The following is a 26,970-nucleotide window of genomic DNA, read 5'->3' on the forward strand; positions in this document are numbered from 1 at the left end:
TCTAAAATTTTCAAACAGGTGAAGTCACAAGCATTTTTTGGGGGGTTTTATATTTCGGTACGTTTTTTCAGACCTTTTCAATCAGGCAAAGTCGCAAAGAACTGCAAGCATTCATGGCTTTGCCGTGCGCACGACACGACTGGGCGATAGGCTTTCCTGACACCGGTCCATGTTATACAGCTTTCGATGCCAACATAATTGGCCAAAATATAAGCTGTCCCGGTCACTTAATTTTTTTATCAATTAACCTGATAGGATCTGGAAATGAATATAAAAGGAACAGAAACTCCAACCTGTAACTTTCAGCGACTCATTCGTAAAGACATGGTTACATCTGCAATGAAAGTGCTAAGTGGTTCTATTTGCACAGAGATGTCAGCTCGTGCAAAACTAACTAATTTGCATCCCGCAGTCATCTGAAAGATTTTGTGAGGATTTACATCAGGACTCATGTAACTATATAGGGGAACCGACAGGTGACAACAGACCCTATGGATATACAGAAGTTCCTGTTACAACTTCCTTCTCATGAGCCCGATTTTCGCTGTACAGAACATCCTGTAACTGTAAGTCTCGTATCGTTGTAACTATACACAACACAAGTCATCTCTGAATAACTAACTTGTCATGGAGATGTTGCATCCTTCATTTTCTTTCTCATAGCTCGCCCTCAGAAACTTTTTGGGGAACCATAGGGGCTTTGGAGTTTCAAATGGCCAACATCCAGCCAAGGATCAGAAATCGCAGGAGTAGGACTTCGCCTCGTCTGATTTTGGGCGTAACTTAATGTGTTGTAGCCAGCACCAGGGGAAAGCATTGGGTGAGGTGGAGAGGGCATGCAGCTCCTGTTAGATTGCTTAAACTGCCGTAGAGGGCTTGAGCATGGTGAAACTGGCATAGACATGTTTGTTCTCCCAGGAATTGGGCTGTTGTATGACAAACGTTGCCTGTCAAAATTGCATGAAACAGTACAAATCAAGGATGGAAGTGGAACGTCATGGTACCTGTGCGGTGAAGGAACAGCAGTGGAAAATCCAGTAAAATCTCTCGCACTCAGTCCTATATCCCTCAGAGGAGTAATAATCTTCCGTGAGGGCAACTCCCTGTTGGACTGCAGCAAAATTGAGGACAAGGAGTGGTGAGATTTTAGGTGAACTCAGCTAATAGTATGATGACGACATTTTTGTCCCTTTGTGAATAAGTAATCCTACACTGAACTTTATTGAAATAATGTGCAAAAGGAGCATTTCTTGTCAGCTAAGCTACCATCAAGAGCTTTTTTGATGCAACAAAACCGAAATACAAGCAATTGAGGTAGCATGCCTATCATTAATACAACTATCAAAAACTAAGGGAGACTGGGTCCAAACAAGATCAGATAGTTTGCACAAATGTTAAGTAATCCCGCAATCCACTATAACATGTTTTAGTTTTTCTTATTGGCGCTTGGAAAGTAGCAAAGAAAATAAAAGAATCAGAAAAAACTGTGTCTGCGTAAGTAGAAACAATTACCATTGCGAGCCTGCCATCAGCTGGAGAAGACAATGCATTTCTCAATGCACTGGATTTTGCAGCTTTGACTGAAGGATGATCCAGAACAAAAGGGTGATCCATCAACTGGGCTGCAGAGGCACGAGATGCAGGGTTCCGTTTTAAGCAAAGCTGCAAGAAATTTTTCCCTTCCTCCGAAAAACTGTCTGGGATTTCAGGTATATCTTTACTGTTCGCGATCTTAAATATTGCTGCTACCTGCAACATCATTAGAAAATATTGGCTCAGTATCATTCATCAAGATTACATAAAAATACACAATTGCTAAGTGAAAGCCTACCCCCTCATATTGATGCCAAGGAGGTCTTGCCGTTGCCATTTCAATAATGGTACATCCCAAACTCCAAATGTCCACTGCTAAACTGTAGCCTTTACTGTTCATTATAACCTAAAGTTTTCCCAATGATGGGTGACTTTCATTCAGAGACATAATGGATTACAACAAAGATTGATAGAATTTAGTAATAAAAAGCTCACCTCAGGCGCCATCCAGTAAGGACTTCCTTTGAAAGAGCGTATTTCAGCAAAAGATGATATCTGCTTCAATAAAGTAACAAAAAATGAAGGGTTTGCAGAGGAAAACAAAAGCAAGCCAGAATCTGTGTTGATCCTTGTTTTGATGACCATCAAAGAGTTCGAACTTGTGTGTGCACATTCGTGAAAACACATCAACCACGCTTTCACATTTAAGGAACCATCAGCTGGGCACATAGGCATCGTCTAGGCATCCAGGCATGCCCCCAATAACACAGTATGCCACAAGGTCCTAGTTATGCCTTGTCACCTACTCCCTCCATTACAAATTATAGGTCGTTTTGGCTTTTCTAAATATGTAGTTTTTGCTACATATCCAGACATAGGGTATGTCTAGGTGCATGGCAAAACGATGTATCTAGAAAAAACAAAATGACCTATAATTTGGGATGGAGGGAGTAGGTGACTAGGCATGCCCTCAACGCCACAGGATGCCACACTGCCTGGAAAACCATGGCTGGCCATGCATAGAAGGGCAGAGACAGAGATTATTGGCACCCCCTCATAAATTTCCTTTTCCACATGTGATGAGTAGGTAGAAAACTGGATATTTGGCTTTATAAGGAAACAGAATTTGCACCTACTTTAACTCCTTCGGTATTATATACAAAACATGGGTTCTGATGCGTTGGAGCAACCTTCAACACAATTTGAATGGTATAGTGCTCTTTTCGGATGCATATAATATAAGCATTCCTCGGCATAATTTCTAGGATGCACAGGAAAAATATTAACGTGGGTAGTATAAAATTTACATCATTCAGAGACAAAATCAATAGTGACTTTATAAGTCCAGAGAAGACTAAATCTTATGGTAATTGAGTGTAAATACATGGGACGGAGAGGGATAGTCAGAAAGTAAACACTGCATACATGCTTAGCCATGCCAAAGTCAGCAAGTTTGACTTCACCATTAGGGCCCACAAGTATGTTTGCTCCTTTGATATCTCTGCCAAAAAAAGAAGTACGACTTGATTATTGCATTTTGTGTTATATCTATGGAATGAGAATATTAGACAACCAGTACTACCTGTGGACAGTGTTCCTCCCATGTAAGTAGGCAAGACCAGAAAGAATTTGACCAGTGTAATTACGAATCACAGGTTCCTTAAAAGGGCCATACTCTCTTAGTAATTTGTGGATTGAACCCCCGGAAACATACTCAAGATAAATGGAAAGTGCGTCATCAGTCTGTGTACAGAAATAGATACAATTATTAGAAAGTGTAAGCGTGGCCAACTATTTTGTAATGCAACTCCAATAAAAGCTGAAAAACACAACTCTATGATACTGTATGTAACCAGAAAATTAAATTTTGAAGTGGACAAACACTAGAATAAAAAAGGAAATGCAAATAAGTCAAAACATAAGGCAAATAAGGGGAGCAACAACAACAACAACAACAACAAAATTAAGAAAAAGGGTTGGACCGAACAAGGCAAAATATTAGCATATACTTGATTCCCTTACCTTCCCCCTCCCTCACTATCCTTCTATGTGTGCACTTTACGTGAAGGTGTAATGACTTGCATGAAGAGTAACTTTTTACCAATTTCTGTAACTCCTAATACTAATACCAACCAAACCATTGAACGGATTCCACATGAGTTGGCTCACTAGATACAGTTACGTGCATTGGAGTACAGGATGTCGCCATTGCATATGATATAATACCAATCCATTCTTTGACATGTTAAGTTCCAAATAGTGGCGAAGCCCATGTAAACAAGTAACCTTTTTGTGCATGATTGCACCATGCCCTTTTCAGAACAGTCCATCAAGCAGTCATTTATGGATTCTTACTAAATTCTAAGCACCTTTCTACCAGCTCACAAAATTGGATCACAACAGACAATATGCATTTAGAATAAAAAACATGATAGTACATACAAGCAATGGATTATCGAATATAACTTACCAGATCACTTCCATGATACTGCACAATATTCGGGTGCGAGAGTTGCCTAAGCATATCTATTTCCTGTTAACACCAAAGTTAATCATGATGGTGCGTCAATAAAACAAGAGATGCAAATACCATATTATTCATGAGACAGCAACCAAGCCAATTAAATAAGACAGAAAATACCTGATTTAATTGTTTGAGCCGTTCCTTTGAATGTGGATCATCCATACTAACTTGAACCTCCTTAATTGCACAAAACTGACCATTTTCGCTGCATGTTAAACATCATAAACTTAGGAATTTCTCTTAACGCAACTGAATATGTTAATGTATGTGCACCGCCATATCTCTACTGTATAGTTGTAGCTTGGAGTGCAATTCTAATGCATCAACTTTCACATGCTAGCACAAAGTTACCATGACGTAAAATGGGGCAAGAATAGGATACCTGTTAAATCCAAGGTAAACCTGGCCAAATGTACCACTCCCTAGCAATTTCCCTTTTTTCCATTGTGATTGGGACTGTGCCAAAGTAGTGGGAGATGAAGGAAGAGGCGGGCAGGAACTGGGAGATGAAGGAAGAGGCGAGCACGAACTGTGGGTTGGAGGAAGAGGTGAGCAAGCAGAAGCAGCAGCTGGGTGAAGAGGTGAGCAAGCGGCAGAAGCTGGATGGAGAGGTGAACAACCAGTAAAAGCTGGAGGAAGTGGCGAGCAAGCAGCAGAACCTGGAGGAAGAGGCAAGGGATGAGGTGGGCTCCTCAAACCATCCATCATTCTCACTGGTGACCTCGGGCTAAACCCAAATTCTCTAGAATTTCCATTGCTCATGGCGAATGTATGGCCTTTCGGGACAGGGGAGAGGCTTCTCGTTCTTTGAGCAAAAAGATCTTCAGATACCGTTCTTCCACGTGAACAACTGGTTTCACTTGTTGAAGGTTCTTCGTTGTGCAAATGATGTTCTCTGACAATAGACACAGGAACATCAAAGAACTTCTGATGCTCCCGAGGCATGCTGCAAGACATGACATGCTTGTCTTCATTTAAGATTCTATCTGAATCAGATGGCATATTTCTTCCCCTTACAAAAGCAACAGGATCCATTGACCTAGAGATCATACCAAGCAACCAATAAACATCAGAAAACATATCGACAAAAGGCTACTGAATACAACAACAACAACAACAACATAGTCTTTTTTCCCAAGCAAGTTGGGGTAGGCTAGAGATGAAACCCGAAAGAAATAAGTTCAAGGTTCAGGCACATTGATAGTCTTTTTTCCCAAGCAAGTTGGGGTAGGCTAGAGATGAAACCCGAAAGAAATAAGTTCAAGGTTCAGGCACATTGATAGCTAGTCTCCAAGCGCTCCTATCCAAAGCTATCTCTTTATAGATATTCCAATCCTTAAGGTCTTTCTTAACCGACTCATCCCACGTCAGTTTAGGTCTACCTCTACCCCTCTTTACATTATCGACCCGCTCAAGAACCCCATTACGCACCAGCGCCTCAGGAGGCCTTCGTTGGACATGTCCAAACCATCTCAGCCGATGCTGGGTAAGTTTCTCCTCAATTGGTGCCACCCCGACCCTATCCCGAATAACTTCGTTCCGGACTCTATCCCTCCTTGTGTGCCCGCAAAACCACCGCAACATCCGCATCTCTACTACACTCAGTTGCTGGACATGTCGCCTTTTTGTAGGTCAACATTCAGCACCGTATAACATCGCCGGACGAATTGCTGTCCTATAGAATTTGCCTTTTAGCTTTTGTGGCACCCTCTTGTCACAAAGGATGCCAGAAGCTTGCCGTCATTTCAACCAGCCAGCTGAAATTCTATGCCTAACATCTTCATCAATGTCGCCATCCTTTTATAGCACCGATCCTAAATACCGAAAAGTATTCTTCTGAACCACTACTTGCCCATCTAGACTAACGTCTCCCCCCTCATGCCTAGTCGCGCTGAAATCGCACATCATGTACTCGGTCTTGGTTCTACTAAGTCTGAACCCTTTCGACTCTAACTGTGTCTCCACAGCTACTGAATAATGTACTTATTTATCCACAAAAGGCTACTGAATAATGTACTTATTTAAATATGCACAATGGAACGATTCCCAAGGTGCCATATAATGTGTGCAAAACAAAAAGATAAACTAACCCATGTGCACCACAAGGATAAACAAAGAATCAGCAAAACAACTTAATCTGCACCAGAGGATGACAGCTCCAATTTCGAATTGGTGGAACATCAAAGACACGGCTGTTTACTCATTCTTCAGAATTTCGAACTGGATCGTCCAGTCCTCAATCTGTATTTACCATATTGTTGAAGTGGGACGACCTTAGAAAAGGTCAACTGGTGCAGTTGGTGTGAATCCTCACAGCTCACTCTAACTCCGTAGTTGATTCAAAAGGCCCTCGAATCCGTCGCACGCCAAATTAGAGTGAGAGATCATACACTAAGCGTGGAGATCGACCTATCTAATCACGCAATCCCCCCCCCCCCCAATTCGATCAGAGTGCTAGGTAAATTCGAGTGCAACTATTGCAGCCCAAATGGGGAAAGCGAATTCCAGTGAGACAGAGAAGCAGGCTGCAGCGAATTCGGAATTGAGCCAGCCATAAGCAGGCGCAAACCACTCCCACGATGACCCGCTCACCTGAACCCATGCTGGTCGTGCGCCTCGTCCAACGACCCGACGGAGCACGCGCTGGACTCCCCCGCGGAGGAGGCCACCTCCTCCTCGAAGAGAGCCCCGACGGGCTCCGGGTCCGGCGCGGGCACCGGGAGCTTGTACCCCACCAGCCCGTGCCCCGCGGGGCACCGGGCGCGCGCCGCCGCGCCGGGCGTGTCGAGGCTCCGCGCCTTCTCCCGGGCCCGCGGCGTCGGGGACGGGGAGGGGGACTCGAGGTCCGCCGACTTGCGCGGGGAGGAGGCCGCGGAGACGGCCCCCGACCCGGGGGGCTTCGCCTTCGACTTGGACCTCGACTTGCCGGGCCACCACGCGGGCATCGCGCCGCCCCCACCCGGGGCCAAACAGCTCCCGCGGCGCCGGCGCTCGCCGGGCAGGGTCTCTCCGCCGCCGGTCTCGATCGGCCGCGGTGCGCGGGGTCGAGGGAGGGACGTGCGTAGAGGCGAGAGGGGACGAGGGGGCGAGAGGCGCGCCGCGCGAGGAAGGCGCGAGGTAGGAGCCGAAGCCGACGGCGCTTCGCTTTAGGGCAGGTCTAATAAACACGCCCGCTCGCCGGCGTCTCGCGCTCCACACCTCACGCGAGCAGCCGAGCTGGGGGTGGCGGGGCCCATGAGCTTTAATGCTATCCTCGCGTGGTGAGCGAATGAGAGTGCAGCAATCCGCTCAATCAATGCAGCGGCTCGCGAGTCGTCCGTTCTTTCTCTCACTTCGTTTCTCTCTCCGCCAGGTATGCTTTTTTTCTGACGTGTCCGACGAGCCGCCGCTCACGGAGGCTTTATTAAACTTGCTCTTAGAGCAGATTTAATAAGTTTGGCTATAAGCCAAGCCACATCACCAATAGACAAATTTAACAGACAAACATTACAACAACTAGTCTCTCACACACCCCAACATAATTATTTTTTCTATGTAGGCCCCACCACTAACCATTTGCGTCGGGCTCGCCGAGCAGTCTTGATGAGGGCGGTCCCACAAAACAGGCGAATCGCTCGGCGCGGGCAGCATCGATAAGCTAGCTTTCTCTCTCCAATTCTCTCTCATCCACGTTAGGTTCTTTCTACGTGTCTTGGCGATTCGACTGATGAGGTGTACTAGTTATTGTACCTGCTCTTAGGTGAAGGAGACGAATGCTCGCTCGGCCGCTACTAGACTAGACAAACGGGGGAGATATTTTTCGGATTTCTTTTCCTTTCACCCTCTCGAAGAAAAAATGGTGCGCTTTTTCGGATTTCTTTTCCTTTCACCCTCTCGAAGAAAAAATGGTGCGCGGGGGTGGTGGGGAGTGTCAGGTCAGGTCGGTTCCGCGTGTGCCCGCGCGAGTTACAGCGCGCGAGGGTGGGTGGCAGCTGCGGCGACGGCGACCCGCCGCCGCGCGCAAGCAGCCAAGGCCCAAGGCTGGCACTAGCCCTCCCCACCCCGCACGGGGGCACGCTGACGCGGGGGATTGCGTCGGCGTGCGGGAAGGGGGGAGGGAATCTTCGCGGATGGTGTGCAGGGTTTAAAAAACCGGTGGTACTGTTCAGAACCGGAACAGTAGCACAAAAAATTTACTTTTGTATTTTTGGATTTAGAAGCCTAAAATATAAAAAACCGGACCCGGTTTACTGTCTCGGACCGGACCGGAAACGGGAAAAAATCCCGGAAACCGGCGGTTCCCGGACGGTTTCTGAAACCCTGATGGTGTGTCGAGCGCGGGAAGAAGCTTGGTGGCGTACGCCTCGGCGGTGGGCCGGGTCCGGGCGACGGTCGGCCGGGGAAGGACCCCGCTGACGTGGCAGGCGAGCAGCTATGAGAATTTCATTTTTTTTATGGCATTGTCATTGTTTCTCTTTTCTCTTTTTAAGAAAACAAAAGAGGAACATTAGGCCAAAAGGATCTCGATGCCCTGGCTCATCGTGTCTCTTTTAAACACTTGTGCAGCCGACGGATAGCACAGCTCATCTCGAGAGCACCCATGTGCCATGTTCGCTTCTCTTTTCCCGGCTTATTTCGGCTTGTTTTGGCTTATTTCTTCTCACATGGTACTATTAAATCAGCCAAAATCAACCGGCTTTTAAATCAGCCGAACAGCCCCATAGATGCGAGAGTAGGGTGTGCTTACACAGATGCTACTTGATGATGACTATAATTATTTCTTTCCTTCTGTAAGCAGATACATGAAAGACCATTCGCATCATTTGAGAGATGCCGCCACTAGTTAGCCACTGATGCGGCTTTAGTAGTTTAGTTTAGTATAGAGCACAAGAAGCTTAATTAGTTGGTGGTGGCAAATAATGTTGGTAGCATCGGCTCACAGCGGGGTGATTGTTTATTTTTTGGGGTTAAGAAAAGATACTAACCTCTGTTTCAAAATACTTGGCACTCCTCGCTTAGCATGCCAACTTGCCAAATGTCTTTTTTTCTGTAGAATATTTATAAATGTTTAATGTTTATATATGTATTAACAGATTTATTATGAAATAGACTTTATTACTATTTGAGATTTTCAAGTATGTACAAATTTTTTTAAAAAAAAATGTTTGGTCAAAGTTGGCACTCTGAATAAGGGGTGCTATGTATTACGAAACGGAGGTTAGTAATTAACCAGGGAGATGAAAGCAACGATAGCTAAAATAACGTGCTTTGGAATATATTGGCCGCCATAGGGTATTGCACTTGCCATGCCACCAGGTATGTATTGTTTTGTCAGCTCAGCACGATATATTTGATCAAACTTGACTGATTGATTGGCTATTAATAAGTCCTAACGCTTTGAATTATGTCAACCATAGTATAAGACAAATAATCGATTAGTTTAACAGAAATTAAGATAGGCAAGGGGCAGGGATGATTTACTTCAACTTCATGGCCTTAGAGGGACCATCAGAGAGATAACTATCCGATCGCGGTGGTGGATGGGACAGTGAAGTGGCATTAGCTGGTGCCTACCATGTCACGGCGGTGGAGGAACACTGGTGAGCCATAGAGGTTAGGGCGCGGTCACATGTTTATGTAATTAGTGAGGGAGTAGCCATCTATCATCGGCAAATATAGTTGGGAGTCGCATTAGTGTTGTTTTGGGGCTCACTGGGACTGTAAATGCCACTAGTAGATAGAGGCGAGGTTGCTAGGGAACTGAGGAAACTCTCAATCAAATATGGGGATAGAAAGAGAATGGACCAAGAGAAAAGGGGTGGGGACTTAGGATATAGCATCAAATTAGGAAAATATATAGCTAGGAACTTCATTTCAAGGGGTAGATCTTGGTCCAATGGTCCAAAGAAATTACTTGCACTCAAACACTAAATCTAATTAAGTGGCTTCATGTGGAGACCAATGCAACTCACATTGAGTACACATAGGCAAAAGTGCATACGAGGTTATCTCCTTGTTAATATAGTCCAGTATTAGGAGTGAGTTGGCAAGCGCTATGATGGCGGCTTGCATTATAAACACTATTTAATTCTTACCTAATACAAAGATAAACACACTAGGTGTATACTCGAAAGAAAAACAAAGTGCAGACAATACAAGAGCAGCAAGCACTTCTATATTTTCTTGTTCTTGGTGTTGACGATGTAGCTATAAATATCAAATATGATCTTAGGCGGGCGCGTCATCAGGATTCAGAAGCCATGACTTGTATGTATGTGTATATATATAAAGTACATCTTGAACCATTAAGCCATAAGGGCGTGTACAGCTGAAACAAGCTATCCAAGCCCAACTTATTCCAAATTATTCAGATGGTCCAGTACGTCCTTTTATCCTATACTACACTACGGTGTCGGTATTACCTTTGGACTGTAAACTAGATTATTATATTTTCACTCTTGAACTATCACAAAAATCTAAATTTTAACAATTAACTGCAAAAATCGGATAACAAGAGTCATCCAATCACTACTACAAATCTACTACAAATCCGGTCTTTTGTCCCGGTTCCAAAGGGTCATTTGTCTCGGTAAGGCTGGAGGCTTTTGTCCCGAGTGGCAGAACCGGGACTAAATGTCCCACACGCTAAAATTTTTTTTCACCCCGCGGGATTCGATCCACCTAAGTATGGTTTTCTTGCTAACTCACCTAAGTAGTACATGTGAGTCAGTATAGAATAACTTTCTTTTAAACTATTACGTGGAGGGGCTTTTTGTCCGGGTTGGTAACACCAACCGGGACAAAAGGGTTGGGTCTTGGTTAGTGTCTCCACCCGGGACAAAAGGCCCCTGTCCCCCCCGCTGGCCCGGCTAGCCGTTGACCCGGGACAAAAGCCACCTATTGTCCCGGGCCTAAAGGCAGCCGGGACAAAAACCTGTTCTGTAGTAGTGAATCCAACTGTCAAAACCGAACATATTTGGCCCTTTATGTGATTTCAAAGGTGATTTTATATTTTTTTTAAAAATTAACAAATTATGGTTATTTCTAAAAATCAAAATTTATTCATTTTTAAACAAGAAGAATATAGAACTAGTACATAAAATTTCTAAAAATATAAATTATCCAGTGCTGCTCTATTCGAATCTTTTTTATTGAAAAATAATAGAAATAACTACAAGTAAACAAACACTAGGAACATGAAAAAAATGGATCTGAATAGCTAACAAGCACAATGCCAATAGATAGATTATATTTTTAGAAAAAATATTGGTACTCATTTCATATTTTAATTTAAAATTATTTATTTATATTTTTTTAAGTTTAAGCCTGAATATTTTTTATCTTCACAAAATGAAAAATCACCTTTGAAACCACTTGAATGTCTAAATTTGTCCGGGTTTGACAATTGGATGGCTTCTGTTACCTGGTTTTACGGTTGGGGCATTTAGTTTGAGGGTGTAAACTTGATTTTTTTTCCTATTATTATATAACTTGATAAGGAAACAAACATGGTATAAGTAATGATCGTCTGCTCGATATGGATCAATAAAGGGGAAAGCTATTCATCGCGCGCGCGGGTGGGAGCCGAGCTGTCGCAGAAGGCACTGTTGCTGCCGCCGGCGAGCTAGGAGAGGAGGTGGAGCGACTGCCGGTGATCTGGAGGAGTGGGGAGGGGGAGAGGGTTGGCCGGAGAGGGGTGGTTGGTGGGCGGAGCGGCCGCCGGCGAGGTCGCCGGCGGCCGGGGTGGTGGAGGGCGGCGGCGGAGTTTAGGGTTTCGGGTTACCTGGGTTCGAGGGGAGCTCCATGGTCGCCGGCGATAGAAGAGGAGGGGCCCCGGGCGGCGGAGGACGGGCGGCGGCGACGGTTCGGCCGGCGGAGGGCGAGGCGGCGCGGGAGCGCCGCCGGCCGGGCGGGGTAGGACCCCCGGTGGGCGGCGGCCGGCGGCGGGGGCGAGAAGAAGCCGGCGGCGCGGTGGCGACGAGCTTGGTTAGGGTTGGCGGCGGTGGAGGGCGGCGGCGGAGGCGCCGGGGGCGGCGCCGGAGCCGGGGGAGGCGGGGGCGGCGGGGGAGCGACGACGGAGGCGCTTCTGCGATGGGTCGTCCCCAAGTCGCAAAGCGCGACATATAGACGCCCCCTCAATAAAACATTCAAACTGTACATATTAAGCGTTGAAGACAGACATATATACATATATAGGGATCATCATCATCGATCGCGCGCACATGCCCTGATAGCAACACTAGAGATCGAACCCCATTTCACATGGAGCTGGATATTTATTAGGTGCCGCAGCGCAGATACAATCATGAATCATCATCTAGATACCACCGCTACTATCTTAAGCTCCCTGTCACCTCGCAGCGAGACCTTTTTAATTTACCCCCTTCCTTTTTGCTTCTCCTCCCCATGACGCTAGATAGCTAGGAGTACATGCCTCCCGTACTCTCTCTAGTCTCTATCGCCAGCTTCCCGGACAGCGCCGCGGCAACAAAAAAACAAAGGTTATATGGAGCCAGATTTAGTATACTAGTCTATCAACCCGTGCTCCCGCACGGACTAATTAGAATTAATATAAGAAAGATGTTAATAATTATAATTATTTATGTTATGCTCTTTTTCATCTATTAAATATTCTAAAACATACTCTAAAATATATATTTTTCATTATCTAGTTATAATAGATTTTATTTTGCTTCACACCTCCATATCAATATGTATTTGATATATATTTAGTTAAACTATTTATTTGTAAATTGATATTTTTATCTCTTCCATCATACGAATATATGGTGACATATATCGTGGGTAGTACTTTTATATAAACAAATAATATATTAATAATAATATAAGTAGTAATTTAGAATTTTATATTGGTGCACTTTAATATTTCATTATAATTATATAATTTAGATTCAGATTTAGAAGTAATTTAACATGTAATAATAATGAAATAATTGGATAATTTATATGCAAATTTAGAGAGGTATTTGTATTATTTTTCTAATGGCATATGTGGATAATTTACACAAAGATTAGGGGGTTATTTTAGATTGTTTTTATAATGGCAGAGGTGGGTAACTTAGATATATTTTTAGGGGGTTATTTTAGTCTATTTTCATAATGGCAGAGATGAGTAATTTATTAGAAAAGATAATGGATCCGATGATTATTATAATTAGAGTTGTTGATTTGATGGCTAGATGCTTTTTATTTTTTTGAGAATTTATAAGATTTCTCTATTTTTAGAGTGTCCACCTAGGATCCTAGGTGGCTTCATGTGAAAGCTCCAAATAAGCCTCCAACTAGTAATAGTAAGATATATTATCTTTCTCGGCGGACGTTAATACCCCAACCGCAGGGATTACAATAGTCGGCCGCATCTCCGGTTGACGTCGACGGAAGATCACGGCAAAACCTTTTTGCGTGAGGAACGGCCGATCCGAGGCCGGCCGGGGCAGGGGCAGGGGCAGGGCACATGCACGCTTCCAGGTCAAGAGGATGAGCTAGCTTTGCTCCGAGGCTAGCTAATAAAGTCGCTGATCGCTAGCTTTCTCGCCTCATTTTCAGACGACGCAATCCTCTGCTTCCTTCTTGGCCCCTTGTGCCTCGAGTCATCATTAACTGGCTGATTAACAAGCAAGCATGCACTAGTTTTATAGTAGTTCAGCTGCTTGTCTAAACGCGAGCTGCGAACTGCAGCCGGTAAGGTTTCTTGTGGGAACCTGCCCAGCAGGATTTATTTCAGATTTTAACCGGCACTATTCTTTCAGAGATAAATAATGTGTCTGTCGATAGCGAGACGTCAATGAGGATTTCGTCAATTTCAAAAGATCTGCCGACTCAATCTCTTGGAAGTGCTCATAAAAACAGGGTTACGTGCGTGTAAATATATGAATGAGTGTGTGTATATTTGTGACCGTCTACGTTTGTACTGTATTTCTAAAAAACGTGAGCTAGCTGCTGGCAGCACATCGCGTAGCTGAGTAGTAATTAGCAGGCGAGGTCTTGTTTATCTCATGTGTGTGCATCATGGTACGATCATTGCTGACTCTCGTACTTGCAAGTTGCTGCGTGCGTCGTCGGTTCTCTGAAGTCTGCGTCGTGTGCACGCGTAGCATCAGCCTTCAGGCTGAAGTTCCTTCGATCAGTACTTTATGTGGATATTCAGTACCGATGCATGTACTGATGTACGTACTGTCCCCGTCAGGAGGGAGCTGAAGTTCCAGTCTGTTTCTGTCCGAAGAAAAGGCAGCTTGAAGATGGGAGAAATGCTAGGCATGTAACGACGAGGTTTCTTTTCCCATTTTTCTTTCTGATGATACGGTGGTGCCGATTTGAACGGACTTCTCGTCGTTGAGATCGATAAACAATCTGGTATCGGGTACTGCCTCAGTTCTAAAATGTAGGTGGTTTTGACTTTTTTAGATTTATATATTTTATTATGTATCTAGACATATGTTATATCTAGATGCATAGTAAATATTATGAATCTAGAAAAACAAAAACAATCTACATTTTAGAATGGAGGGAGAATGATTCATTTCGCAAAATGGATGGTCACATTTTTTCCCTTTTCCCCCCTCCTGGGTAGACCAGTGCTAGCTAGTACTCTACCAGGAGTATTTGACGATTGATTGGGCAGGAGTGAACCCACAAACTGACCTACTAAAAAAACTGGCCAGCAACCATCCATATACACCCCCCGGGAATGTCAACGCCGGATGCTGGTCGAAGTGTACGATGATGGCCTGGAGCACACATGGAGGGAGGCCAGGGCGTTTAGTTGAACTTTTTGAAATGAAATCTTTGTATATTTAAAGTATTAAATATAGACTAATTATAAAATTAATTACAAAATTTGTCTGTAAACTACAAGACGAATCTAATGAGTCTAATTAATCAATCATTAGAGCATGTGTACTGTAGCAATTTAGTGTCTAATCATAGTCTAATTAGACTCGTTAGATTCGTCTCGCAATTTACAAGCAAACTATGCAATTTATTTTTTATTTCATCTAGATTTAATACTTCATGCATGAAAGATTCTTTTTCGATATGATAGATTTTGAATTTTGTAACTAAACAAGGGCTAGGTAGAGGGAGGAAAAAAATGTACACACAGTAGAGTGGGTGGAATAGAAGGCAGGGACGAGCAGGGGCATGGCATGGCAGCAGTGAAGTTTGCTCACACTTTTTTTTATATTGTAAGATTCTATACTTTAGAAAGAAATTCTGACAGCACAATTAATTTTTGGAAGCATACAAATAAAAAACATTAGCAGACTAGGATAGAAGCAGGATTTGTGCGGGGCTCAATTTGTTGTCTTGCTTTACTTTTTATTTGAAGGATTATCTCACTATACTTGGTTTTTTAGGGTATATCTTACTATACTTGGTGGTTTTAGGTCCAAATCTGTTTGTTTTGTTTCAAAGGTTTTAGGTCGGGTGCGTGCATGTGCTCGTGGGCTCATCTTGGGACTACCCAGTCAGATTTGTAATCCAACGTCTTTTTCTTTTTTATATTTAAAAAATAAAAATTTCAAAAATATATGTCTGTTTTGAAAATTTTCGAAAATACTCCCCGGTCTCCCGGCCCAGGGGCGACAGGGGTCCTGTCGCCCAAGCAATGGGCGACAAGACCTTAATGTAATTTTTTTTAAATTTGCAAAGAGGACCCTGGCCGGGAGGAGGGGGCATGTCGCCCCTTGGGGGCGACAGGCCCCCCCACGAGCGACAAGGGGTCTCCCACCCTATATAAGCCCTGGCATCCATTCCCTTCTCATTTGAGCCCAAAAATTGCACCAAAAATTCAAAAAAAAAGAGGGGTGAGGAGAAGAAAAACGGCGAAGCTCTGCCGAATTCCGCACTTGTGATCTACCGGTAACTTCCGTATGAATCCGTTGATATTGTAAAATAATTTAATTTAATTAGCGGATTAGCTGAATTAGATTTGGTGCTTTAGAACACTCATTTAGTATTACAATTTCAATACTATTACAGACTTGTTTTTAAATTAATTATGAATTAGAATAGAATTATGACTGTACCTTATTGATATTGCAGCATAAGGCAATGACTGCCTCCAATTGTGGAGGATTTTCATGGACCGAAGAAAAATCTAATATAATAATTGATATCATGACTCATCTTGTTATCAGTAAGAAGTTGGATCCGTTAGCGGATGGTACGATAGAGATGGTGTTGTCCAAAGTAGTAGAGTTTAAAGATTTGACATTATTTCGAGGTATTATAACGCAAGATATAAAGGGACACCTGCTAGAACGTCAGAAGATATACATGAGAGTATGTGAACTAGCGAATCATCCTAATATCATTGGATTCTTACAAAATTCTTGTAAGATATGGATGCGGCCAGAGGTGTATGAGATGCACATTAAGGTAACTCTCATTCAGTTCTAATCCCGTCCGTCATTTGGATTCCATATGTTTGAAACAGTAACATTGTTGTTTAATTATATGCTAGGATTACCCCGATGACACGGAGTTGATTAACAAATCGATACCAAATTCCCATAAATTGGTATGTATCTTCGGTGGACTTATGCCGCAAACTAGGCGAAGGAGGTGGAGAAGATTTTCGGGTGATAGTACTTGGCCTCGACAAGAACAGATGACCGGAGGTTCGTCAAGTCATGTTACAGCACCTCAAGCACCAAGTTGTGTTAACTTGGATGACGACATGGATGACTTCATGCCCCCCAAACCATGGCCTCCAACACATGATGTTCCTTCCCCTGTACATGAACCTAGATCTAGAAAAGAGAGAAATGGAAAGGGAAGAGGTTCGTCAAGTCATGCTGCAGCACCTCAAGCACCAACTTGTGTTAACTGGGATGACGACATGGATGACTTTATACCCCCCAAACCATGGCCTCCAACACATGATGTTCCTCCCCCTGTACTTGAACGTAGATCCAGAAAAGAGAGAAAGGGACAGGCAAGAAGTTCGTCGAGCCATACTACACCACCTGCAGCACCACCATCTATCAACTGGGATGACGACCTAGATGATTTCATGCCATGATATATAACATATGATGTTCATCGGTTCAGGATGTATTCGCATTTAGTATTGTTAATGTTGTATTATGCTTGTATGTATGTCTCGTACCTAACTTGCATTCACTGGACATGTACATATGTCGAGTTTGAATCGTAGTTAGTCCTAATGGAGCAGCGAAGCATAAACATACCATCTATCGTATGTAATGGAAAATACGAGAGTGATCAGATGCGAACGTTGAAGTGTACAAATAAACGGTCCACAGCTATCTCATTACAAATAAACATCAGATATATCTAACCACCCCTAGGGCGTCGGACCCTCTTAGCCCTCTGCTAGGCATGGACGTGGCCCTCGGAGTAGGTGTGACGATCCGGAGACTTCACCTGTCGCTCAGGACGCAAAAAGGGTTGCGGTGTCTGCTGCTGAGAGATCCCAAGTGGTGCTCCTCCTAGCTGTGAATACCCCAAGACATCGGGGTCACCGTGCGCGCCAGGTGAGTCTAGAGTCAAGCTGTCGAGTTCGTCTAAGGTGAAGCCCTCGTTATCTGGAACGAACGTACTCGAAACAAATGCTGCGTAACATATAAACGTAAACCAACATATGTTGCGTGGTAAATTAGTGAGTGTATTGAGAGAGTGTTTTGTACCAGGTCGAAAGGAGGAAGAAGAAGGTCCGGCGCCCGCATCGGGGTAGAATCCTACGCATAAAATGCGGATGTTAGCGTACGCTCGTGTCTTTCGTCATGACATGTAGAAACCGAAATATGAAACATAAACTAACCTGTGTAGGCCGGTATCTGTGGCCCCGGTACCATCCCTGGATACGGTCCGCCAACTGGTGGTGTCCCTCTAAACATTCCAGTATGGCCGAACGCAGTAGCTGGATCGTATCCTATTTGTGATATTAGTAAATATATAGGAACACTTGATCTAATTTTAAAGAGATATCTACGTTACCTGCATTTGTGTAGTACTGCGACGTCGGCCCGTGCACGGTCGCCGGACACGGGAACGACGACGAGGCCTGGGACGACCCGTGGCTGTCTTCATACTGCACACGTGTAAGGATCGCCGGGGTGTCCGACCCTAGAGGGTGAGGGGGTGAATAGGGTCGCTAATCGCTTTCTATCCTACGGCTTAATATATTTGCATGTGATAAACCTAACACGTTCTATACATGCTAGTTGTGACTAAGACTTATCTATGCTACTCTCTACTTACCCCTAAAAGTCTTGCAACCTATAGCCAATCCTAATCAAACTAACTAAGAAAGTAAAGGCACGCAAGATAGAGTAAATGCGGAAACGTAATACGGCAAGTAAAGAGGTAAGGGAGAGAATATGCAAACTCCCGTGAAGACACCAAGACACACGATTTAACGTGGTTCGGTTAGGACACCAAGTCCCTCCCTACGTCCACGGCCACTTGTCCAACACGAACAAGTGTGATGCCGAGTCTCTTCGCTTGATCACCGTTTTGCGTTCGCCACCAAGGCTCCCGGCAAGCAAAGGCTAAGTGACCCCAGGTCACCAAGACAAGGCCACCATCACCGTCTCTCTCGAAGCGTCACCAACGGCACCGTCTTCACTATTGGAGCTTCTCACCAAGAGGGGTCTCCTTCCCCGCACAAAGTGTCGTTGCCGCTCCACACCAAGTCGGAGGGTCACACGACAAGTACACAAGATACTTGCCGCAGCAAGACTTTCACTCAAGCTAGTTCTCTCAAGAACTAAGCCTAATCAAGTACTAAGCACTCTCACAAGTGTGCTTAAGCCTATATGATGTACAATGAAGCTCTATGGTGGTTGGAGGTGTTCTTCAAATGTAGCAAGCTTTCAGCAACTCCAGCACCCACAAATGACCCGGCCTTGGGGGTATATATAGGCAGCACAAGCAAATATAGCCATTGGAGAAAAGCTGTCAGAAAAATACTTAACGCCGGTTAATCCGATGCACCTCCAATAGCCATCGTCGGTTCAACCGGTGATACTAAACTGCCCGCCTAAAAAACTAGCCGTTACGTGAACAGGCAATCAACCGATGCTGCGTCGGTTTAACCGGTGAGTGTAGTTGTCCTGTGAACTCTGAAAAACAAACTCTCTGGACAACTGCACCAACATTCACCAAGATTCAATCGTCGGTTCATACGGTGTATAGACCTTGCCTCAGCTTCTGGGTCCATTGCACCGACGTATTCAACTTCCCTAACGTCGGTTCAACCGGTGAAACCAAAGTTCCGGGTGTGCTCCAAGTCAATGCACCGACGTATGTGATTTTCTCAGCGTCGGTTCAACCGGTGATACTAAAGTATCTCTGTTTTGATTTCTTTGACTTGAATTTCTTCACAGTCTCTTCAATTCTTGTCCTTTGGATCGAAGAGCTTTCAGGGCGCTGCCCTGAGACCCGCGAGGGGCGGCTCCCCCTCGACCCCCGTCCGCTAATCGAGTATTCACCAAAAAATACTTGAAACTGCATCTTGCTCGACATATCTGTATATCACAGAATATTTATCGAGTTATACTCTTTACTTCACTACCTTATTAAATAATTCGTAAAAACTAAGTATGGATTTCAACTACAACATATAAATATTCATAACTACGTGATGACACTCAAATTCTATACTGCATATGTGAAATTCTATTATAAATCGTAATTAATTTATAAACACGTCTCTAATAGTACTGCAATTGTAATAATAAACGTGTAGTACTAATTTTCTAAACTAATTTACTACTACGTAACTAAAGTATCATTAAACTCCTATTTAAATGGTTCTACTATAGCACTGATTAAATTAAATTACTCTACAATACCAATGGAAAAATACATAAGCTAAATGTAGTAACCTGCAGATCACAAGTGCGCAATCCGACAGAGCTTCGCTGCTTCCCTTCTCCTCACTCCTCTTTTTTTTCTGAATTTTTGGTGGAATTTTTGGGCTCAAATGAGGAGAAAATTGGGGTAGAATGCTTATATAGGAGGGGAAGGGCCGGTCGCCCGAGGGGGGGGGGTCCGACAGGCCCCCCTGTCGCGCCTGTGGGTGGGGCCCCCGGTCGCCCGGGGGGGCGACAGGCCCCCCTTGCTCCCGCGCGCCCCCGGCCAGGGACTTCGTTGCAAATTTAAAGAAAAAAATATATTTAGGGCCTGTCGCCCCCCTAGGGCGACTGGGGTATATTTTTGAAATTTTTCGAAACGGACATATATTTTTGAAATTTGAATTTTTTTAAATATAAAAAGAAAAAATCGCGGTAATCCAGCCCAGAATTTGGATTTTGGTTGTAGTTTCGATCGCCTTTCGTAAGGAGGGAGTTCGTTCGCTTCTAAATGGGTTGCCTGTAATTTGTTCGTATTTCAATCCGGCAACTACTCGGCACATCTATCACAAAAAAAAAACTACTCGGCACATGGTACTCATCCCCGAAACAAGCGCGGTTCAGACTCGGCTCGAAACTCAGGACACGTTGGAATCCCAACACAAACTCCATAGGGCACACACAGTACCCTCATCATGAAAAAACATAACCAGAAATTAGCAGATGCCCATGTACGGCAAACACATGTTTTAAAAAATCCAGAATAAGAATTTTGTATTTAAAACGTTTACACGTGCTAATGATATAATTTTTTTTAAAAAACCGAATGAATATTTACTGATGAAAGAGTCCAGCTTCGTGCACTTGTACTGAAAATGTACGGTCCTCTCAGAAAATTCAGTAGCAATTGCTCGCCAGCTTAACTGAACCCTTGTAGAGTGACACACGTGCTATATGTAAAAAATACAGATATTTTCTCCAACATACACATTAAAAATATACAAGCTTTTTCTAGTAGAGTGTACCTACAGCACGCACATGTTTTAGAAAAAGAATTTAGCTTTGTTGCCCCTATTAGAAAACGTAAGCTCTCTATAATGGTCTCTTGAGTGTTCATCTATTAATCTATTTCTATTAGAAAATAAAATAAAGCATATAAAATGACAGCTTAACAAGAGTACACAACTAAGGAGAATTGTTTCATGGAGATAATCTGTAACATAGTCGAAAATACAATGCACATATATACACCAGCTTCCCAATCTGAGTCCGATGTTCTCTAGGCTTCCATAATATTTTATCCTTGTCCCAAGTGAAGTACTATGTAAACTCTCTATACAAGTATTTCAGATAGAATAAAAAAGTTGAATCCGATCCAATTGCAAGATTACTGGAACCAAAAGCTATTAACATGAATATTTCCAACTCAAAGTTGGATATACACGAACAAAAAACTGTTGCAATCAGTACAAGAGAGAATCATAGGCTGACTTGAATGGAATTTCAACTTGCTTTGGACCTTTGGTGCACTATTCTCCCAATCAGTAATCTTCTTGACATCCTTACCAGTGGCAATGATCTCAAATTTATCACAGTTTCTGATTGTCGCCTTGAGAAGAGTCCTTATAGAGTAGCGATGCCATTTTACATGAGGAACCACACACATGGGTCAGCAACAAGCCTTCAATGGATGAGCAACAAGAGCACAGCCAGCAGGTTACATAACTGGACGTCCTGCAGCCACGATGAGGATGCCGGCGTTTGCACAGGCGCAAGGCTGCGGACGAGCTACATGGTGGATAGAACTCCAACATCAAATCCTCGCGCCGAGATCAGCCAATCGACGCTCGCAGGGAACCACCGCTTGAGCTGCAGATCCACAGGCGCACTGGCTGGAAAGATTCTTGTAATGTGAACTCTAAATCATTTGAGTGCAGATCCACACCCTTAACAAACTGGAAATACGCTTATTATCCTTGCATTATGTGACGAGGAAAAACAAAACAAAACCAAGAAGTAGCCCTCCAACATGTTTATTAGAGTGTGGAAGCTTATTACCCTAGCAATATGGAAGTGCATAGGTGTGTGTCGAAAGACAGGTCTCCCAAGAATCCCACATGCAAACAATAAAACCATACGACACCATCTGAGAAAACGTCTTGTGATATTGTTATGAATGTTTTTCTAAAAAATTTAAAGCACTTTATAAAGGTATAACAAAAGTACCAAACTTTACAAATATACCTGATGTGAGTAGATATGCATGTACAAAAAACACTGACATGCTCTTCTGTATTTCTCATATTTATGCCGTTAACTTCATGATGCTTCTTATTTGCAATACATGCACCTTGCAACCAAACAAATGATTCATAGAACACAATAGCTCTTAGAATGCATAGATGAATGACCAGCTATCTCTAAAACCTTGTTAAGTTTTTTTAAGTGTTATGGTAGGTAAAGATGCATCCTCTTTACACTAATTAAGCATCCTTTTTGGGGTTATAGAGGCAAACTTGACTTTGTATCATCTGTACTATAGTTTCAGATCAGGCGCATCCACAAATTTCAGTGATCAGCAATTCAGCATGTTGCAATGAATTGGAGCAATAATTGATTGAGAAAAAAAAACCTGCAATGCCTAAAAAGAACAAATATAAAATGATTGTATGAAGCAATCATGCGAACAACTAACTATGCTAAAAACATTTGCGAAGATCCATTTTTTCTTACCGAGAGATATTTTTCCACTTTCTTCATGCCATGCAATCATCCACCCAGCACAATGAGATCCTATTTTCAGCACATCTTGCAACCTTTTTTTTTGTTTGCTGTTTTATCCAATATAAATGGTGGAGCTCCTTCTGATCCTTGCCATTTTTTAAAAGTAACAAAGACTTGCGAACAACCTCAGGTGCTAGCAATTGTTCTCCCTAATTCCTGTCAGATTAAAGACTTCGAATTGATGACATCAATTTTGAGACAAACAGATAGGGAGAATTCTGACGAAAAAACAATCATGCTACCTCAATAAATGAGTCCAAAAATAAATGCATGCATGCTCCAGGAATAAACCTCAGTATGGCCTCATCCACATCTACATTGATGCCAACACCCTCAGCATTCCTCCTGCAGTTTTCCAACCTCAATTTCTTGGGTCACCAATGCCTTAATCCAAAACTACAGCACAAAGAGGCACATATTGCTAACCTTTCTGGGAAGGACGAAATTAAATAAATAAAATCATCACTTCAAACATGAAGATCACATAGAATGCATAGAGCAAAAATTACCAGGGGCAGAAAAATTTAAAGCAACATAGTGGTCACTGATCAGGGGTATACCTTTCATTATTTGAAGGGGAGCAGATAGCATTTGCTCCGCAGCCCATTGAGGAAACCACAAGATTTTACCTGGTGATCATGGTGATCAGGCAGGGAGCGAGGGCACTGATATCCACAGCTCCTCAGTCCTCGCTGCAGCAGAACCTCTACCTTCCTCTCTGTCTCTCGCCCTCCCTCTCTAATCATACCAAAATGCATCACCTAGTCACAGTGATAAAATTTCATAATTACATTAAATCAGCATTCAATCTAAGTAATGTGATAGCCTGGTCAATAAATCTGTACTTGTTTGTAGTATGTATCAACTCAGTACACCATCGATGAGACTTACTTGATTCAAAGCATTTTGAATCTTTTTCAGATTTTGGTTTCAGCTGAGGTTGGTGTGCTTTAATTTTCATGGAACTTTATGTCTCCAGAAAAAAATTGTGTCAGAGACACCTGTGAATCCATTATTGGGCACAGAGTTACTTGGTGCTTTACTTGTTCGTGATGATTGACCAGAATGACCATGCCTATCCCCAACAGTACTTGCACTTGAAATTTGCAATTCTGTCTTTTAACAATACCTTGACTAAACTTAGCTAAATTTTATCACAACATGCAAAACATCTGCAGCCTGGTGTTCTATATTTTCTTAGTGCTGCAAACACACTACGTGTTATCTGGAAATGACAATATACTCCTAACATACTGGCAATTATATTAGGATAATTTTAAGATGCTTGTGCTATTTCAGTTACTGGAATATCTACAATACCAGGATTATAAAAAAATAGTGACTAAAATATCTCATGTTCTAATAAAGTGAAAAGCAAGATATAATATCTTAAAGACAAGAACTGCCACTTGGCATGCGGTGATAATCCAAAATTGAAACCCATGTACCATCCAAAAAGTCTACTTCCAAAGCAAAAAAAAACAAATAAATCATTTTTCATATGCATAAATCCTGAGTTACTAAGCTCACAAATGCAAGTTCCAAAAGGGCACACAAAATTAATCAAATAGTTGTCATATCCTATGTTACACGGATACTGGTACGGGTATCGGATACGATACATATCGGATACGCACTTTCCCAAAAAACACTGATACAGGGATACGGCTAGGATAATTAATAATTACACATAAATATCACATAGATATTCAGCAAGTGAGATTTTACTCTTGAGTAACTTCCCCTATACTCAGATGTGCAATACTTGCATGTCCATATAACATTACCTCTATAATTAGCCTTCTCTAAAAACACAACTGATTCCACAAGGGGTTCTTCAGTTGCTGCTCATCTAGTTCTACAGTTCTATTGCAGCAAGTTCATCATTTTGTATCATCTCTTACTACCAAAACAACATTTGGGTGGGCTGATTACTGCTTTGGGTTGTATCCCATCTAGCCCAAAAGTATCGGATACGCGTATCCAAGCAAATACGTATCCGTTTTTTCAGGATACGGCTAGAAACGTATCCGAGGCGTATCCGGGGCGTATCCGTATCCGATACGTATCGGATACGGATACGCCACCTCCTAGGAGTATCCGCGTAACAGAGGTCATATCCATGTTCCAAAAGGGCACATTAAATTTTCAGTTAGCAAAAACAACTGACAAGAAGTAATCATGAATTGGGTTGACAAAATACCAACTCCGACTCTGAAGCAAACTACGTATACTAAACTTTCAGATGACACAAACGTCTGACAAGAAGCAATCATGAACTACATATGCTAAAGATACACCTCATGAATTGGATTTTGGACAACCAATTAGTACTGTCAATTATGGTTGCTGAATACAAAATTACAGATAGCTGAGTTGTTCGAGTACTCACACAGTGACCGCATGTTGGTGGCTCGAATGAAGTAGAGCACGAGCTTGTTCAGGCCCGAGTGCGTGACACTGACCTGCACAGGAAGGTCACCGTTAGCTAGCTCACAGTGACCGTGCTGGAAAATTGGATCCCAGCAAATAATTGGCGCAATGAATGGATGGCCGCGGCGGCGAGCTGGAGACCGGTGTGGAGGAGGAGCTCACCTGGCCGTGGACAGTTGCGGCGATGGTGGGGGAGGAGCTCACCTGGCATTCATCAAAATATTTGAGTAACGTGACTAACCGGCAGCCGCCGAGGATTAGGGGGCTCGGGAGACGCATTCGTGGTGGGACTCTGCAGATACAAAAGAGCAGAGATGGTATGCAAATCAAAAGAGCAGAGAGAGAGAGTCAACGGGTTCAGATCCGCTTACGATTCGCCATGGCTGCTCGTTGATTTGTGCTCGGAAGCGGCGTAGACGCCGCTGCGCTGCTACGAAGGACCACAACGGCGGTGGTGTGACCCCAACACCAGATGTCGACGTAGGTGCTCAATCCCCATGCCTGCACTGCCCCGCCCTTGGCCCGATTGGAGATAGAACTCGACGACGATGGGTGAAAAAATAAAAAGCGAAGGTGAGCGCGGCCGCCCGATTGAACTGGCGGGCGAGACGAAACAGTCTGCCTAGTTTCGTCAAATTTTTCGTGTTATAGGTGAGCTCTAAAGGTGTGGTTTGTGAAGAGTATGACTAGATTAATTTTGGTAAGACTATTTTCGATTTCTTTGGATCTTTATAGATAGATGTGATTATGCATTTATGATGTGGACGTGGTAAATCCACTCAGCGCCAAAGCTTTTCCAACCAAGTACAGAGAACATATGGATGGAGCAAACCAGTTTAAGAGTCTATTCGGGAGCACTTCAGCTCCAGAAAAATAGTTTCAGAGTAGCAACTCCACTTCACTAACTCCACAAAAATATGAAGCTAATATATGTGTTTGGCTTATTATAGTGCTCTGGCTCCAGAAATCAGCTGACTTGTTAGAAATAGTCTATTTTAACCTCTGTGAATGGGTCCACATGTTACTCTCTATTCTACCCTCCTCTTCCTCTCTCTCGACACAGATAGCGGCAGGCAGGGGCATCGAAAGGCACACGGCGGCCGGAGGTGACGGCTGGAGAGGCGCACGCGGTGAGGAAGAAGGTTGGAGTGTGTGACAGCCCGAAAATTTACCAAAATAAATCACGCGCTAAAAATAATTTTCAAATCTATTTTCATCGTTGAGCTCAATCCTTTCCTGTCCGAACTCCTCAAATCCTCCGAAACCTTTCCCATCAAATCTCTGTCCCGACACCCGATTTCAATCGCCGTCCCATCCTTTTCTTTCCCTCATTCCGCGCAACGCGTTGCGCGCCGCCGGAAGGTGCGCGTGCTCGTCCGGCCGCGGTCGCCGCCGCGAAATCCGCCGGCACAATCTCCCTTTCTCTCTCTCTTTCCCTCTCTTTTTCTCCCCTTTTTTTTCTCTTTTCTTTTTCCCTTTTCATTTTCTTTTTCCCTCTCTCTCCTTCCTCCCTATCCTCACTGCCGCACTCCCCGCGCGCTGCTCTGCTCGCGCACACCCCCGCCCACGCGCCCCCCTACACACGCCCTGTGCGCGCGGCACGCGCCCCACGCGGCCCCGGCCGTCGCCGCGCCGCCCGTCGATCCGAACAGCACCGTCGCCTGTGCCGCCTCGACGCGGGAGCGCGAGCATAGCTCGACGTCGGCGACAGCAACCGGCCACGTGCACGCCCCGCCACTGGACGCCGCCCTCGACGCGCACGCCGCTCCGCGACGCACGCAAGCGGCCGAACACCATTAATGGCGCCCCGCCGAGCTCGCCGGCCACCACCACCATTGTGCCCCTCCTCCACCGCCTTTCCTCGCCTATAAGTAG

The 26,970-nt window shown here is 43.8% G+C and overlaps 1 protein-coding gene and 1 long non-coding RNA gene across 18 annotated transcripts; both read right to left on the reverse strand.

Moving 5' to 3' along the window:
* Positions 1 to 271: 271 nt before the first annotated feature.
* LOC120681552 (mitogen-activated protein kinase kinase kinase 3-like) lies at positions 272 to 7,213 on the reverse strand. The gene is made up of 11 exons (XM_039963071.1): positions 6,650 to 7,213; positions 4,440 to 5,096; positions 4,175 to 4,262; positions 4,004 to 4,066; positions 3,116 to 3,276; positions 2,959 to 3,034; positions 2,029 to 2,088; positions 1,832 to 1,939; positions 1,513 to 1,749; positions 1,005 to 1,111; positions 272 to 926 (listed from the first exon to the last, which is right to left on the reverse strand). The coding sequence occupies exons 1-11, from the start codon at positions 7,000 to 7,002 to the stop codon at positions 671 to 673; spliced, it is 2,166 nt and encodes a 721-aa protein (XP_039819005.1). The 5' UTR covers positions 7,003 to 7,213; the 3' UTR covers positions 272 to 670.
* A 13,851-nt stretch (positions 7,214 to 21,064) lies between these two features.
* On the reverse strand, positions 21,065 to 25,797 carry LOC120680825. 17 transcript variants are annotated; one of them, XR_005677813.1, is made up of 7 exons: positions 25,467 to 25,762; positions 25,258 to 25,387; positions 25,055 to 25,127; positions 22,905 to 23,423; positions 22,612 to 22,818; positions 22,123 to 22,228; positions 21,125 to 21,747 (listed from the first exon to the last, which is right to left on the reverse strand). It is a non-coding gene; the product is annotated as an uncharacterized LOC120680825 (long non-coding RNA). The 17 variants fall into 17 exon arrangements; XR_005677811.1 differs by having other exon boundaries at positions 21,125 to 21,770; XR_005677810.1 differs by having other exon boundaries at positions 21,125 to 21,781.
* Between the last annotated feature and the right edge of the window lie 1,173 nt (positions 25,798 to 26,970).

The sequence above is a fragment of the Panicum virgatum genome, chromosome 7N, assembly GCF_016808335.1.
Source record: "Panicum virgatum strain AP13 chromosome 7N, P.virgatum_v5, whole genome shotgun sequence".
NCBI lineage: Eukaryota > Viridiplantae > Streptophyta > Magnoliopsida > Poales > Poaceae > Panicum > Panicum virgatum.